At 55.6% G+C, this 17934-nt stretch overlaps 1 protein-coding gene across 1 annotated transcript; it reads right to left on the reverse strand.

Annotated features, from left to right (window-relative positions):
• Positions 1-2870: 2870 nt before the first annotated feature.
• Positions 2871-17910, reverse strand: SAE1 (SUMO1 activating enzyme subunit 1). Its single transcript, XM_068909431.1, has 9 exons — positions 17738-17910; positions 15115-15226; positions 13301-13474; positions 11744-11886; positions 11224-11323; positions 8284-8389; positions 6247-6391; positions 4362-4431; positions 2871-3236 (listed from the first exon to the last, which is right to left on the reverse strand). The coding sequence occupies exons 1-9, from the start codon at positions 17836-17838 to the stop codon at positions 3144-3146; spliced, it is 1044 nt and encodes a 347-aa protein (XP_068765532.1). The 5' UTR covers positions 17839-17910; the 3' UTR covers positions 2871-3143.
• Positions 17911-17934: the final 24 nt, after the last annotated feature.

Raw genomic sequence — 17934 nt, forward strand, 5'->3', positions numbered from 1 at the left:
CGGCGGGACGCACGCGAGCGGGCGCGAGGCTCCTCGGCCCCGTTTGGCCTCGCCGCGGGCACCGAGCCCAGCCGGGACGGCGGCCGGCGCCGGCCTCGCGCCCCCGGCTCACCCCGGCGCGGAGGCTCCGGCGGCCAGCGCCGTCCCGGCTGCCCGAGCAGACTTTGCTGCGCCGGCAGCCTCCCACCTCCCCCGGGGCTGCGGCCGGCCGGCAGCATCCCACGTGCCGGGGCGGCCCGGGAGCGCCCGCAGGCGGGACACGGAGTGGTGGGAATCGTCCCGGGCTTTCCTGTTGACGAGCCCCGGCGCCGGGCTCCGCATCCTGCCCCGGCGCCCGGGGCGGGCCCTGACCTCGCCGCTGCCTCTCCGCAGGAGAATTTCACCCCACGGAGGAGGACGGGCTGGAGGGGGAGGACCTGCCGGCAGAGCCGACCCGAGAGGGGGCCGTGCCCAACGGCCACGTCCCCGGCGAGCCCCCGAGCCTGGAGCAGGAGCTGGGCGCCCGCCTGCGCAGCCTGGGTGATGCCTTCCAGCAGGCGTACGAGCAGCAGGTGGGTCGGGGCCCGGCCCGCCCGCGCGGGCAGCGGGCAGGGGCTCGTCCCGGGCACGGGGGCGTTTGGGGACAGGGGCTCCAAAGGAACACCAGACATCTCAGACCTCTTCCTCTGTCCTGCTTTATTGCCTCCTTCCTGCTCTCCCCAAAAAGTCCTGGTTGCCGCCCCCAGCTCCTGGTCAGGGCTGCAGCCCGGGAGTCCCGGCTCTCCCTTCAGCCGCCCTCGAGTGGCCTGGCCGCAGCCTTGGTGGTGGGACCCGGGCGTCTTGCTTTCCCCCCCCCGGACTCTCCGTGCCACCTCCGGGCACGCGGCGGTCCGTAGCCGCAGCTCCCTCCCCCTGCGGAGCAGCCAGCTTGTTTGCGCGGGGAGGGAGCTGGGCCGCGGAGCCCCGGGCGGGCGCGAGCCAGCCAGCCGCTGACTCACAGCCTATAAATAGCGCTGGGTATATAAGGCTGGGAGCGAGCGCGAGCGCTCAGTGCGAGGGCGGGCGACGGGGAGCCGGGGTGGGACCAGCCCTGCGCCTGCCAGCGCCCTGCCGCCGGGGCCACCCCCCCTCCAGCAATCGCGGAGCCGCCTCGCCGGCCCTGTCGCCCGCCGCGGGCCGGGCTGGGTGCCGCGGGGAGACGGCGGCCAGCCCCGGTGGAGCCCACCGCTAACCTCAGCGGCTGGCAGCCGGGATGCCTGGGTTCTCCTCCCCGCGCTGGTGTCTGGCATCCGGGATAAGTGGTGCCGGTCTCCGGCGGTGCCGTGGTTCTGACTCCCCCCCCCCCCCGGCTCTGTCCTGGCAGCACGAGGAGCACCGACGCCGTGGCGTCTTCTGGGGTCACGTCTACCACTTCGTGTCGCAGCTGCTGGGGGCCCTCTACAACCTGCAGGGAGACGCGCTGCCCGCGCAGGAGCCGAACTAAGCTGCGAGCCGGGCTGCCGCGGGACGCGTGCCTACCTGGGGTCAAACCCGCCCCTGTACAGACTGGAGCAAAAATGTAGCACGGCCAGAGGCCCCTCCGTGAACCAAAACTGCCTGGTGCTGTGACTCCTGCAGGGCCTCGTTTTTGCTGCATCCCCCCTCCCCGTGCTGGGCACTTTCTATTTATTTATTTATTGTTCTGCTGCGGAAGGCGGGTTGGGAGCCCCAGGCGGGGGGGACGCACAAGACCGCCACACGCAGGCACAGGCTGTGGTTCTGGGGGCCTGCGGCTGGTATCACGTGCTGGGGTCTGCGAGCGTTATTCCTGCAATCGCAGTTGCTGCTGCCTGGCTCTGCCCCACGTGGCTCCTGTCCGGGATTCCCCTTCCACAGCCTGCCCGTCCCTGGGGGGGGAGCGCTGCTCCTGGATGCAGCAGCAGCTGGGGGGCACGGAGGGGTGGTGGCTGTAGCACTTTGTACATACTGTATGTTGGATCTGTACATAGACGGGGAGTTGTGGGGAACTGTACATTATATATACTGGGAGGCACTGTGTACATAGGGGAAGGAGGGGAGACTGTACATTTGGGAACACACCTGCTGTACATGATCAGTTACTTTTTTTGTACGTTTCTTTTCAATAAAATAAATTTAAGCAGATGGTAGTTCTCTGTTGCCACTGGGTGGGGGGTGGAAGATGCTCGGACCGCCATGGCAGCAATAGCAAGAACCGAAAGCCACAGGGCTCTCCACCACAGCGCTGCAGATAACTCCCAGCACTGAACGTACAGGGACATCACCACAGCGGCAGCTTCACTTCCCCCTGCGATCCGGGGCAGGGTGTTCTGCCCCCAAGGAGGCAGTTTCTCCATACACTGGTCCCTGGCAGAGGTGGACAGCCCCAGTACAGTCCTCTCCCTGGAGGAAGCCAAGCCTCGAACTTGGCCATTCGCCTTGGGCCTGGAGTCAAAGTTGGACTCCAGGCCGGGCCCCTCCCTGCTAAGTGGTACTTAGCAGGACTATTTTAACACTAATTACTTCCCAAAGCTAGAGCTAGGAGCAGTAGGCTGGCACCCTCTGCATCTCCCCACATGCCCTGGGCACTCTTGTGATACCCACAGCCAGGAAAGACCCGCAGTATCATGCTTTGAGTAGGGAAGAAGCACTGCACTGCCAGGTGAGCTGTGCTGCACCGGAGATGACCAATTAGGGCCCCAGTCCTGCAAACAGGGAACTGTGGTCCCCAAGGATTCCTTTGCCTGTTTGCACCTTTCCTTTCCTTCAGGCCAGGGCTTGAGGTGGCTCGGTCTTGGCAGAATAAACCAGGCTGGGCTCAGACTTTTTCCTACCTGTGTGCAAACAGCACCCAGCTCAGAGCTATGGGTCACCTCTAGCCCCAGAGCCTGGAATAAACACCTTGGAAATAAGATTTTATTAAACAACTCAAAAACCGTACAGAACAAGTAGATGACCACTGTCTCTCTCTCTCCCCCCAGATTTGGTCTAAGGAAACTGTTACCAAAGCTCTGGGAGGGAGTCACTGTCCTGTCCCCTTCAGGGCTCTCCCTGCAGCAGGAAGCACACTGCCCGGTTTGGGGACAAAACCAGCGGCGAAGACTGGGAAGCCCCCGAGCCTGATGCTGACCTGGGCTGTGGGGTCCAGGTTGGGGGCAGTCCTGGACTCACTTGGGGCCCAGGCACTCAACAATCCCATTCCCTTTGATGCCATCGAAGAAGAAGAAGTTGTTGTGGGGTGGGTCCCGCTGGGACAGGGCCTGGGAGAAGAAGGAGAGTTGGTTACTAGAACAATCAGATCTGTCCATGAAAAAACCTGGCCCATCTCCACAGCCAGGCCTACAGGTCCCTCACACTTCATCTGCCAGGTGGCACAGAAGCCCAAATCCTCCCCAAGCACTGCTGCTTGCCTATATGAGGCAAGGGCCACAAGTTATTTCAGAGAAACCTCAGCCACAAAGGGAGGTGGGGGGCCTGGCTGAGAAATGGTACCTCCTCGCACAGCGAGCACTGCCTGCAGGTCAAAGCGAGTGCCCCAGGGGCCACCAACATAGTGACAAGCCATGCCTGAGGCTTCCTGCTCACGGAGTGCCCAGGGTACACCAGGGTCTGGGAGCCGGTTGAGGGAGGGAAGCTTCGTTCCCTGCCAGGAGAAGGGTGCGGCTACGCCAGAGAGACATTAAGAGCCTGCCTGCCAATGAAGGCTTTTATCAGCCCAGAGCAGAGGGCCTGGGATTCTGGAGACAGAGCTCGGCTCCCCTCTGCGCTGCTCCCCACCCTCCCCGGTGGGCACATCCCTGTGCCCCTGTCACCGCAAAACAGGCACCTGCTGCTACGTGGGGCTCGGAGAAAGCAGGATCCCTGGCCCCCGGCAGCGATACAGGAAGCCAAGCCTGCGCTCTCAGCACACCTCAAGACACTTCAAAGTGTGGCAGCTGAGGTTGCTGGGCCCAGAGGGCAGGAAGAAGCAGTGTGAGGTGAGGGCAAAGGACATTGTGCTTCCAACAAAGCGGGGCTGGACAGGGATTCCAGACACACCCAGCGATGGGAATCCACGGGGCTGCACAAGCCTCGCCATCAGAAATGGGACCCTGGCCCGCAGCTGTGCCAGGTGGTGGGGAGGAAGTCAAGGCCGGGACCACAGAGCCTCTGCCTGACCCCTCCTCTGGCAAGGGTGCAAGGCAGGTGCTTCCCAGGAAACGGGCCTTTGGGGAGCAATGGACCAAAAGGAAGAGCGTCTGCTGACCTGAGCCTTCACCAAGTGCTGTGGCTGGCTGGCCTCACCACCCCGCTGCAGCCCAGGAAGGACCCGGGAGGCTGCAGACCTCCCACCCCAGAGAACCTCCTCCACCCTGACAGACATCGCCTCCCCAGAAAGCTGCTACCTTGACAACCTCCTGCCCCAGGACTCCTCCAACCACTGCACACACAGGAGTCATTTCAGAGAAGCAATAGCTAGAAGGAAAAAAGGCAGAGTCAATAACCAGAGTTTGGATGCCCAGGCTGTTCCGACTTCCCAGAGAGGAGGAAACGCCAGCCACCAACATGACTTCTAGCTCCTTGCAAAGCAGGGCAAGAAGCTTCTCAGTCTAACCAAGCAGGTCCCAGAGACTGAGGTTTCTCAGCAAGAAGGGCAGAATGCAAGAGGGGCCCCAGGACTCCAATCTCTGCCCCAAGTCCAGCCCCTGGGACTGGTGCTGCAACCATCACTCTTCTGCAGGGTCAGGCAGAGAGAGACTGGGAGAGCAGCGAGACCCTCAGGCAGAGGCTGGCAGAGCAGGTGCACCTTGCTGCAAGATGCTAGCCAGAAGATACTGAGTCCAGGACTCTGGGGATGATGGGGACAGAGAGGGGCTGGGAAGTCAGCTGGACCGAGCTGGGCACCCTGCCGAGCTGGACTCGAGGAGGGACACACCGAGGCTGCTTCCGCCCCAAGCTCTCATTAGACACACACGCATCCCATCCCAGCCCCCTGCATGCTTCCTGTGACCCTGCTAAAAATAGCACCCTTGAATAGTGCCATGTGCCCGGGGCACATTCTCACCATTCCTGGTGGCACACAACGGCCCATGGGGTCAACATGAAACTCCCAGACGCAGGGCAGCTGGGTGGCGTGTGGCAACATGCAGGGGGAACCGGGAGTTCCCAGCCACAGTGAATGTGCATGGGTGAGAGGGACCCTCCCAGGCCCTGCACCAAGGGGCATAGTCAACAGGGTCTGCAAATACCCCTGTGTTGACACCACTTCCCAGTGTCACAGTGAGGACATGGAGCTCCCTGCCCCAGGGCTGCAGCAACAGCCATGAGAGGGGCAGCTAAGACAGGGCCTTCCCAACCCGAGGATATACTACATCATGGTCTCATGGCCCCGTGGAGCTGTCTGGGATTGGGCCCAGCCCATACGTAGCTGTTCAGGGTCCCACAGTCTGTCTGGCAGAACAGGCTGGTGTCTGGCCCTCATTCAAGCCAGTCTGACAGGAGTAGCAGGGACAGCGTCACGCACCGTCTGCTTTTGGCCCACAGGACAGCACCAAGGCCTTGGGAAAGGAGGTGGACCTCCTCCAACAAGCCATTAATCCCTGCTGGGGTGTAACGCCCTGGCCTGCACAGCGAGGTGGAACCGGCAGCGCGCAAGATGACCCAGAGCAAATGCAAGGACGTACAGCCCTCACACAGGCAGTGCAGCCAGACAGCTCCGGTCACCGGCAATGCTGAACCTTGGTGCTCAGCAGGATTCGCAGTGAGCGGGGGAGGATCAGCGCACAGTGCCAGGCCAGGATCTCAAGAGGCGAGCATCCTGCACACCCACCCTGGGAGAGGAGCCGTGCCTCCCACACAGTGGGAGAGCACTGAAGTCTGCCTCACAAGGAGGATGAACTTTCTCTGCCTTCCGATTCCCCGAGGGCCCACCGGCCAGGAGAAGCTGCACCATCAGGACTCTCCTATGGGGATATCAGTCCAGTGAGGCCTAGGCATGAGAAAGCTCAGCTCTTTTTGAGGGTCACATCCTTAAGAGTAGACTGCCATCCTCCCATGGGATACCTAGTACTCTCTTTTGAAAGGCTTGTGGTGAACTAGGTATCAGATAAGAAACTGAAAACTACCTGAGCTCCTACACCATTGAGCACAGCTCCTGGCAAGCTACTCAGGAGGAACAATCCCAGCCACCCTCAAGAGTTAGTGGCTGGTGATGTGCCAGGGACATGATCGTTTGCCACCAGCCACACTAGGCTGGGCTGTCCTCATCCCACAATGCTACACCCAACACACCTGATGAAATCATCTGGCAGAAGGTCCATACTGACGCCAAGTGAGTCCAGCACGTCATCGCGGATCTGGAGCAGCAGCTTGGAGTCCTCGGCGTAGCTTTGGGGCAAAGGATCTCGACCTTTATCTGTCCGGAATTTCAGCAGCACTGGGAGAGGGAGACAGCATCACAGCTCGGACCCACGTGAGCGCAGTTAGTCACCCTAAGGAAAAGCACCCATCCCAGTTTCTCCGACTGGGCTTTCAGCCAATGACTCTACCAGACTGCTGTCACCATCCCAAGCCCTGCTGCCCTTGGCGTGCAGGATTCCCTGGGGGAACAGTCTCCAGTCATGGTCAGGCCAAGCAATTCCTCACACCACAGCAATCCAGGGCGGCTCTGACCAGGTCAGACGGGGAATGCTGCTGACACACTGGCCTGCCTGCTAACTGAGATAACGGCCTCACCCCGCAGACAGGAAAAGCCCTGGGTTTGCACATTTCTGTGTAGCAGCAGGTAATGAAGCTGAAGAGAAAGGCTAGGCCCCAAGATACTTCTTCCAAGCCCCAGCAGATCTAGGGGGAGAGTGGTGTTTATCTGGGCCCTGTGCCCACTGCTGGCTCCACGCATCCGGGTGAGGAGTGGGGAGGGTGGCACTCTGCAGATGCCTGCCTGACCACATCTGAGGGGATGCAAGGCGGCTGCTGGGAGAGCTGCCAAGAAGCCCAGTGTGCTTGCCGTGAGCTAGGGAAAAGCAAACAGGAGCAGCAACTTCACGTTTTTCTTTTAGGAGCATCAGCACTTCTCAGTTGGCTGCAGGTCAAAAGCAGAGGACACCTCCCACACAGAGCCAGCACCTCGGGAGAGCAGCAGGGACCACGGAGATGGCTGAAAGCCCAGTTAAAGGGACTTCGACTGAAAAGTAAAAGTCAGGCAGCTGATTAGCTTCCACAGCAGAGCAGGAAGGCAGCTTCGGAGTCCACTGCCCCCACTGTGGGCTGTCACGCTGAAACAGCTGTCCAAGCCACAGAACAGCACACCGGCTCTCCCCAAAGGGTGCACCACAGTCAGACATTCACTTGCCCATGCTCTGAGCTGGAAGCTACCTTAATGCAATGTTCTGTCCACCTAACAGAGAAGACTCATGTAGCCAGCATGAGCCCGTGAAGTACGCTCCAAACCTTCCCCGTGTGGGGAGGAGACAGGCTCTGAAACGCTCAGGATAGCTCACTGAGGCCTGACTTCCCACAGACATCTTGGCAGGAGACACCTGCAACTCAAACAGAGCCCAGCAAGCTAGTAGAGGAGCCAAGAGCTTATGGCAAGACAGGGAGACAAGTCTGAGCCCTGAAGCGTACAGACCCGGTTCCCCCCATGCAGTGCTGTTGTTAACTCATCTCTCCTTGTCCGCCCATGTGAGGGGCTCACCATATCCCCCGGTGTTCAGGGGAAAGCAGGGCTATTACTAATGTGGGAGCCAGCACCAAACCTCACCAGAAAACCCTGCTTCACCATGGCTGCAGCCTGTTTAAGCCCTGCCACCAGAGCAGAGTTGTGCTGGAGGGAGAGGGCGACAAGCAAACCACATGATGGGGCTGAGCTGTGCCCTTGGGGCTGGTGGGGCACTTCCGTTCCAGGGAGAAGGCTGTTTCCAGTCGCCCAGGTATTTTTAGCTTGCTGCAGTTATGGCAAACTCGCAATAACCTCAAAGCCAACAAATCAAAGCTAGCTCTTGCCACAGGAAGCGTCTCGTGCTCACTCACTGAACGGAGCTTGGCACTTTCCAGGCACATTTTAGCACTGATGGGGAGTGTCCACCTGGTCTTGCAACTAGCTGACATCAGACAAAGATGACAGCATGAAAAGGTCCCAGTCCTGACAGAGAGGCAGTCCTGCCAAACGCACAGATCTGTATAGAATCCACAGCTTTGCAAGGGGGAGCAGAGCTCTTGGCATCCCAGGATGGGGAAAGGAGACACAGGGAAACAGGAAGAGTCAGGGAGACAAGCCTCCTCAAGGCAGCAGGAACCACACACACTAGTGAACAGGTCACTGCTTACCTTGGAGCAGGAAGTAATCCGGAGTGGTGCGTTTCAGCGCTGCCTTTGCCTTCTCACTGCTCCAGTCAACAGCCAGGGCCTCCTTAAGCTGGCAGAAAACCACCCGCTGCAATGGGAGAGCAAGTGCATCTGTTGGGGGGGGGGGGGTCATCTAACAAAGAGGAGCCCTCTCAACCTCTGCCAAAAGCCCAGAGCAAAGCCCTGGGCAGCTTTCCAGTCAGCGTGTCCTCCCCTGTCAAAGCAACCCTGCGCAGTGGGGCCAGACTGGACCCAAATTGCTCAGGCTACTCCTATTTCCACAGCCCTCATAAATCTCACAGGAATGTCTCTCTTCTGGCTCAGCCTGGTCTGCCCAGGGGTCCCCTCTAGCACCTACCAGCTGCTATTCTTCAGCTTGCTCCTACAGGCCTGCTTTTGCTTCTCCGCTCCTGCCCAGTGACTCCCTCTCTGCTCAGTGCAGGACCTGTCCCACGAGTCAGTGCCTACCCCAACAGCCTCCACTAGCGCTGGGGAGAGGGGTCAGCATTGCAGACCCCACGGGACGTGCTGTCTGGTGCAGGGGGCTGCTGCTGCACCAGGTCAGGAAACCATGTGGTGGGGCTGTTGAGTGGCAGAAATGGTTTCAGTGCTCCATTTGGTGGTGCCACAGCCCAGGCTTGACAGCACAAGGGTCTCTTTGAGATGAGGTCAGTAAATTAAATGCTGGTGAGCAGCAACGCAAGGGCTGTGAACAAAGGCTGCATTCTTCTCCCCTTTGTCAGCACTAGGGCATGACATGCTGCTGCTTGTTTGTGTTGGCCTGTCAGTGTCTGGCCAGTGGGGCAGGCCAGCTCTCGCGTGCGCCCCCCGTGCAACTCAGCAACTGGATGGCAGGCCTGCCAAGCAAGGCCTGATGCCCCATATGGAGATGGGCACAGGAGCCAGGTCACGAGCTGGTCTGCAGCAGCGAGAGCACATGCCTGCCCATGGAAAGATAATCAGCTTTTTCACATAGCTTCTGCCAGAGGGCAGGAGGGAGACAGAAGGAGACCAAGACTACCCAACTCTTCGTGCATTTGCACAGCACACTGTCCTCAGCATCCAGTCATCACGCAAAGCCCTAGAACCACGTCTCTGCAAAGCTTCTGGGTTGCAGCCCAACAGGAGAATGTTTCAGTGACTCACTCTCCTAATTAAAACATTTTAAGGTAATGATAACCAGCCCTCAGAGTCTTAGCCAGCCTTTGGCTTAGCCCAGGATGGAGTTTACAAAGCACTCTATGTTGGCCCAACTCCAGAATCTTTAGAAACACCAACTCCAATCCTCAAAGGCACTAAAAAAACAAAGAAGGAAGAACCTAAGCTAAGGTTTGAAACTCTCACTGACACAAACCCTGCCCTGCTTGGAGGACCTGCTCTTGGGAGTCACTGATCAGACCACGAACAGACCAGAGAAAGGCCTAGCAGAGCCCTGGCCCCTTCTGGCACGCAGCATTAACCCCAGTTGTTGCGTTCCACCTCACTGCTCCATCACTTCAACCTACACACATCCCTAACTCAATCAGCAGGAATCTGTGGACCTTGTCTCCTAGCAGGGATCTATCAGATCGTCCTCATATTCCAAATGCCAGACTGTTACAGCACACCACGGGCTCAAAGTCATTCAGGAGGTGCAGGAAGCGGCAGTGCTCCACGAGACTTTTAGTTCCATACTCCATAGAGCTTGTTCAAGGCACTGGCATCTCAGAAACTATCTGCAGGAATTCGCTGTATCTTAAACCTGAGCCCGTAATGCTCGGAATCGCAACCCCAATTGTGGGAGGGCGACAGCTGGCTTGAACGGCATCTGGGGAATATTCCCATACCTTCCAATCCAGGCCAGCGTGGGGGGAAGCTGCACTGAACACCCTGTAACTGACGGGCAAGAGAAAGGGACACAAAAGGCCATTAATCTGCTGGCTCAGCTTGCATTCTCCTCATAGCCAGATAAAGTAGAGGGGATTTCCACTCCAGGGCCAGCGAGCACTTACTGCCCTGTTAAACTTCCAGCTGTGAGACCAAAACAATGCCCAGGCCGGAGGCATTTGAATGTGAAAAGCTTTGCTTTGGAGCAGATTCCCCTGAAGACATGGAAACCCTTCACACCCAGGCCACAAGTCACACTTACAAGGGAGCTCAGCTATCAGTTGACAGCAGCAACAATGCAGCTTTTATGGCCTCTCCATTCGGGTGCAAAGACCTTGCTGACACACAAAAGCTGGAGCCCCTAGTTAAGGCTGTTTCAGCTCCCCTTCCCCCACAAAGGCAGTTACACCAGTATAAAGGTGCTTTATACCAGTATAGCCACAACCACACAGGAAAGAAAACAGCCTTTACTGAGGCGAGAGCACTCAAACCAACAGTGGTGCAATCAGTGTCCATCAGTGTCCACATTCAACATAGCTCCAGAGTCCTGAGATGCTGCTGAGTAAGCTGAACCTCACACGCACACGCAACAACTGTATTTGCATGAAAATTTCACAGTAGCTAAAACGTGCCCTCCCAAACTCCAACACGATCCCAAAAGATGAGCAGCAGGCCTCCACAAAGCACTGTGAATTTATCACCTGCCAGCAAGGACTAAACAGCAATGCAATGTAAAGATCCCACTCATGACACGCTTGAAACCCACCTGGAATGTCTAAAAAGCCTCCAGCCCTCCATCCTACCCATCATGATGAGGCTCAAAATAGCCTATTCTGGTAGTGGATGAACTACCAGAATAACTCTTCTGTTCTTCTCAGGCCAAACTTGCATGCCCCAAAGTCTTCTCTCCACTTCCTAAACCATCTCCTTGCTTTTGCCTTGGGGGACACAAGATACAAGCATGCGACGTACCACTCTAGCGTATGGCTATCTGCAGGCATAAAGCTTCCTCGTGCCTTGGGCCTCACAGCTCTCTACAGGGGCTTTCCCATGTACCTTTTTCACCATGGTTGTCTCTGATGAATCAAGCTTGGTTTTCTTGGTGTCCGGCCCATCTTCCACTCCTGGGCTGACTTTGGTGACCTTGGTTTTCTCTCTGCAGAAAGGCGAGGAAAAATTTAACAGAGCTGCTCTCTAGCAGGGAGGAGGCCAAGATCTGTACTCATTGTGCTGCTCAGTTGCAAAGAGCAGATTTAGCAGATGCTTAGTGTCTTTCAGTGGAGTCTGCAAGATTTAATGCCTGCAGAGCCCAGAAGCAGGCAGCTTCCCCCAACGAGGCAAAGGCTACTGCAGACAAAACACAAGCCCAGCACAGAAGTTTTGCGCAAGCAGACTGGCTCACAGCAGGAATGGTGTGACAAACCAAACACCCGGAGCTCCAGCCACACCTTTTCCAGAGCTCAGCACTGGCTATGCCATGCCATCTGAGGCCCATCACAGACCTCCTATGACCCTTCTACGCACCCAGTTCTCCTCTTACCACCTGCCCAGTCTAGGCCCCAAAACCTGGACTCACTCCACAAACTCGTGCTCCCCCAGGTTGGTAAACATATAGCCATGGTAACCGAAGACATCACCAGTGAAGAACTTGATGCTATTCTTGTGGCAAATCTGGTCAATCTTCACCATAACATCCCGGGAGCAGCACGTTAGGCAGACCTGCAGGCACAGAGTTGTCATTCTTAGCAGAAGTTGAACGTTTACCAACTCGCACCCCCTCCCTCCTCAGGGGAGCTGCTGGGGATTGTTATTCCATGCTGGGGTGTGAAATCTTCCTTCCCTTCCTGGACAGTTAGGAAGGTTTCAGGTAGAACTGTCATTTCATTCACAGTGGGACACTGAACAGTACTCAGAGCAATTATCAATTTTCCTTCCTGTCACACTAAATTCTGATGAAAACACTGGGTAATTCCAGGAGTCTCCTCTCCAGGGATAATTAGGAGGTTAGGGGTAGCAGAATCAAGTTTCTGGACAAAACAGGATGGTTCCTGGAGGCAAGAATTTGGCAACAAAGCTAAATGCAGATATTTTCCATGTAATTGAAATTCAGGGCCTGTCCCATCCTGGGAACTGAGCAGGGTACATACCCTCGAACAGCTCCCTACAGGGGCACACTATTACTAAATAGTCAGAGAGCTTTATGTCCCACTTAACAGCTATTTCTTGCTGCAAGCACAATCCCTTACATTCCCCCCCCCCCCCCCCCCATCTGCCAGCTTCAGGTTGACACCCTGCAGTCAACCAGAGAAGACAGGAACAGGCAGTTGATTCACATGAGCGGTGAGACCTGGATGTGCTCCTCGTTCTCCCAAGACAGTCTGCTTTCTTCCTTTCAAAGCTGCTGTCTGATTTTCATAATCCAATATGAGCACAGAGAGCAGAATTGGGAAAACATGCACACTGCAGTTACTAGAATTACTATCACATCACACCCAGAAAGCTGTCAGCAGGCAGCCACTGTCTGATGCAACCTACAGAGACCAGAAGGGGAACAGATGCCATTTATGAACAATCAGCCAGACCAACCTGTAACTGCAGCATTACAACTTGTGCTGAGAAGCAGCTAAACATGCACACGCTAAGCAAGCCGTTCTGCAGAAACTCAACTACATGAGGCTCAAGGATACACAGCCCAATATTTTACTCCCAAAACTTTGAGCTAATGTAACCACTCTTGTCCAGAACAAAAAGAGCAATTAGCGAGGTATTGTCCCAAGACCTGTATGGTTCTGATTGCTCTCAAATTCTTTTTCCTATTCCCTCACCATTTAGTCTCTGCTCTCCCAACAATGCTACACCAGCACCAGTTCAAAGCTTTTTTCCTGAGTCCAACATATCAATACAAACCACCATGAAGAAATATTTTCACAGATGTAAACGTGCCTTGGTGACTCAGCATGCAACTGAATTGTAGCAGTTTTAAACTGATGCAGGAGCACTCATACAAGCATTTGTACCACTTCAGTCAAATCAGTTCAAGACAACTTAAGACCAACCAATACAACTTAACTGTAGGTAAGTCAACAACTGCTAAGTCTCTCTTCCTCTGACCTTTTCCCCTCATGGCACTTACTGCATCAAACTGGGTGAAGAACTCTTCTGGCTTGTTCTCTACGTTCTCAGGATCAGCTTTCACGTCCACCATGGGATTGAGACTCTGCGCCCGCTCCAAAGATGCTTCAGCTCTATTGCGGCCCAAGGAACCCACAGGGATCAGGAACTGAGCTCTAGTGTCCTCTTGAGAAACCTGAAATAGGAGAAAATGGAGAGAGATGAGTCTTCCCTGTGCTGTTAACTGTTCCCAGAATCACACAGGGCAGCAACACCCACAGGAGAATTACAGCAGATACATTGTAAATGGGAACTCACATAGCTGAAAAGGGACAGCTAACCAGTGCTATCCTTGCAGCAGGAGTGTTAAAAGGCTCATTGCAAGATAACCAGAGAAAAGTCTCATTAGGAGGAAGGATCCAGGGATAGGACCACTGCCTTCTCCAGGAAGGAAGGGCAGATTTGAGGTTTTTAAGATGGGACCATTCCAGCAGATACTATTGCACAGTGACCGCTTGGATCCCTCCTTACGTGTTCTCCCTTCATAACCCTTCAACTGCACCAAGTATTCATCTCTGCTTCAAGAACAACAGAGGTCTCCACGTCCGCTTTTCAGAGGAACAGGCAGGACAAACAGCAGGCAGCACCCTCACATTTTTTGCACTCCTTGCTCCCAGGCCGATTCTCAGACCTTGCAGATCACTTCGCCCGCTCCTGAGCTCAGAGCTCCCTCTTGTGCCCGAGGAGACACCAAGCTACCACAGCGGGCACCACGGCTGCAGCAGTCCGGCACTGCGACCTAGCGGCTGCACTCACTGGAAAAACAAGCAGCCGCAACTGAGGCTCCTGCACAACCCCCCCCCCCCCGGCTCTGTCTGGCCCTGGAGCAGCCAGTACTGCCACAAACTCGCACCAGAAACACTATGCATACAAAATCCCTCAAATGCTCATCCCTCAAACCCTGCTGAAGGCTCCCTGAGCACCTTACACATCCTTGCCTGCGCCTCTTCCAAACGCAGAGGAGGGTTTCGTACGCTGTGCGGCACCTACCAATTTCAGTCATCCCTGGGCCTCCCATCTCCTGTGACAGCAGAGTGAACTGCAGGGCACAAGGCTCTGGACCACGAATAGAAACCTGCTGCACATTTGACAGAGGCAGACTAAACGCTCAACCACAGACTCTATTTAGAGGCCCGGGTTCCATGCGATCCGAGGCACGATCCGAGGCACGAGCGGAGCCCTAGCTGCTTTTCACACACTGTTACAGTCTGTTAAACACCTGCAAAGCCCTAGATAAACACAGAAAGGGGCTGTTCAGACCAAGATAGAGGGGAGAGGCCTGGGTGGAGACCTGCTAGAGAAAGGCCACACACTCCCAGAAATAAGCGCGAGACTATGAGAACAGGCTTCTCAGATCAGGGTACACAGCCACATGTCTGCAGGCAAGATAGCAGGGGAGAAACTGGGGAGCCTGCAGCTCAGCCCTCAGCTTGACAGAGTGCAGATGAGTACAGTCTGCTTATGCCTCTCTCAAATTTAATTCCATGCTTGTCATAAGGAGGCGCACCAATGACTAAAAGTGCACGGGTATGGGATTTCTCTCTACAGACACTACATGCCCCCTATACCCCCTCCCCAAAGACATACACATACACACACCCCCACCACAAAACCCCTACTCCAGTAAGCAATGAAGAAGTCCTCGAGCTCAGACACCCTACCCCCTCCACACACCTACCAGTCCCCAGTAGGCTTTGGGAGCTTTGCTAACCATCCCCTCACCCCCCACTGGCCAGCACTGCAGCCACAAGGAAGAGAGAAGCCTGAAGCTCCCACCTGCTGATGGTCCAGCATGGTCAGGCCTTTGACACCTGCCAGGATGAGATTCTTTGCCACTTCTGCTCCAAGGCCTTTCATCCCCACCAGCAACACCCGGGAAGCTCGTAACCTGCAGTGGAAACACTTGGTCACCGTTAACGGCTTCACTGGAGCACCACGTCCCCAGGGAGAAGGGGAATCAACCACAGTGCTCACGGACAAAACACAACAGGGTGAAAAATACATTCAATGACCAAAGAGGAAAGCTGCGCTAGTAAAGTAGCATCCCTGCCACCAGGGATGGAACCACTGCCTCCGAAATCACCATCACCTCCCAGTTGGGAAAACTTAACTAAGGAGGCAGATATGCATGCTGGGCATTCACAGAAGTCCTGAACCGTGGGGAAAGTTGAGCTACAGCCAAATATTCACTTGGCCCAGGCAAAATGGGAGAAGCCCAGGATCATTACAGGAGAGCCAAACATGTCTGGCAGGACCTGAAAGTTTCACAGCAGCATCAGGGAAAAGAGTAGAGGTATAGATTTAACCACGATACCTGATACGGAAGAAAAGGAAGAGAGATGGGAGCTGTTGGGCGTCAGTAATCCAGATAATTCACAGAAAATAGATTATTTGCAGCTTTGAAAGAGAGACTAAAATCAGTATGCACTGATAAGGCCTCGTATTGCTTTTCAGAGAACAAGGGGTGGACTCACAGGTTCACTACAACACCACAGTTTGAGGTTCCTAATAGCAAATTCTAATAGTCCAGCTGAGGCCTGGACCTCAACCTCACCCACTGAAGGTGCACTGGGTTACATGCCAACTGATTGGGATATATATAAAATTAATAGCATGATATAATTAATGGAAATTATTTCTTTGCAAATATTTATTATGAGACCAAGTTAATGTATGCAATTTCTAAGTTCTCAGAATAGCTGAATGCTGACTTTCCTTGCTTTTTAAAATCAATTTAAATAATTTTTTCCTTAGCATTCTTTTGATTGACTAGGTTGCATTGTTTTTCTAACAAAATCAAGTTTATTTAGACTACCTTAATAAGTAATCATCCAGAGTGTTAAATAGAGTGGCTCTATCATGTAGGTCAGTTAAGTCAGGAGGTCACTGATGGGTGCTTTTTGGCCTCACGGTCTATTTCCATGCTTGCTTTCACTCTGCATCTAGCAGCACCATTATATTTGTGCCCCTATTTCAGGTCCGCTCCATCTTCTCCCATACACATACTATTGCTATTTTCAAGGTAACATCTAAGAAATTTAAAGCTGGCAGAAACCTGGACAGGCTGCAGTAAAGGGCTGCAAAGATAACTTGAAAGCTGAAGAGGCCTCACAGAGAAGATATGGGCTGAATAAGAGGCTCTTTAGCAGAGAACCAGCAGGTGGAAGCAGATGCTCGGCAATCCCAGCTGGGAATGAATGAGAAGACTTTAACAATAGAAACTAAGTAGTGGATCAGACTCTCTTGTAGATACGGTCAATATTTTTGTTATCTTCAACCTAAGGAGGCACGATTTTCACCAAACGTGCATTATCACTGGGCTCCAGTTTGGGTAAGATTTTCCAGCCTGAACTGTGCAGGAACTGTGAGGAACTAGGGACACACAAAGGGGTACAGCTTACAGCTCTCACCAGCCTGCTGCACAGCGACTGTGTGTGGCTGGAGAACCAAGCAGTCTCCCAGGCAGCTGCTAGCCAGGGCTCCCACATCTCTGTCAACACTGTCCTACATGTGTGATGCGTGCACAAGCAGGGCAACTGCCCAGGATTTCCACAGACGAGGTTTAAAACTTCTCTCAGGGTGCCAGCAGCAGCACAAAGATCGACATCTCACGCCGGGCCACCACAGGGTTTTTCTCCTGCCCTTCTGCCACCATCTCCCTGAGCACCTCCTCCCACTTTCCCACCCCGTATGCTACCCTGCCACCCCCTGCAACACCAGCCACTGCCTCCCAAACTGGCAGCTTCCTTCCTGGGGCCCCCATTTCCCCAAACCCCTCTCCCAGGTGCCCCAAGCCTTGCCTCCCCCATCTCCTACTGTCCCAACCCCATCTCCTCCTTCTTCAGCTCCCCAGAGCCCTGAGACTTCTAGAGACCTTCTAGACCTCCACAGGCTCCTATAGACCTCGCATGCCCCCATACACACCACCAGCTATACAGACCCTTCTCAAGCCCCTGCAAACCTCCTGCAGATACCCCACAGTAACTGCGGTCACTGCATTAGGGTCCCCCCCAAGCCCCTACAGGCCCCTACCACACACTGTGAGGACCACTTAACCCATACAAGCCCCCCCAAGCCACTACAGGGCCTCCTCAAACACTGTAGAGTCCCCCAAACCCCTGCAGAGCCCCCCCAAATACTGCAAGGCCCCCATCAACCCACGCAGGGCCCCCCAAACCGCTGTAGAGCCCCCAAACCCCCACAGAGCCTCCCAAAATGCTGCAGGGGCCTCCAAAACGCTGTAGCCCCCCCAAACCCATTCAGCGCCCCTCCAAATCAATACAGCCCCCCCAAATGCCGCCGCCCCCCCCCAAGCGCTGAGGGACCCCCGACACCTACAAGGGCCCCCCCGCCCGCAGGCCCCTACAGCCTCCCCCGAGCCGCCCCCCGCCTCGCTGACCGCTTCTGGGCCTCGAGCCCCCAGAGCCGGATCTGCCGGTCATACTGCGCCGCCTCCTCCTCGCTGATGCCGCCGGGGCCGCCCTCCTCCTTCTCCACCATCCCGCCGCCGCCGCCTCACGGCCGCCGCGCCCGGGCGGCGCCCCCTGGCGGCCCGCGCGGGCGCTGCGCGGCGCCCGGCACCGCGGCGCGCCGGGA

The sequence above is a fragment of the Struthio camelus genome, chromosome 16, assembly GCF_040807025.1.
Source record: "Struthio camelus isolate bStrCam1 chromosome 16, bStrCam1.hap1, whole genome shotgun sequence".
Taxonomy (NCBI): Eukaryota; Metazoa; Chordata; class Aves; order Struthioniformes; family Struthionidae; genus Struthio; species Struthio camelus.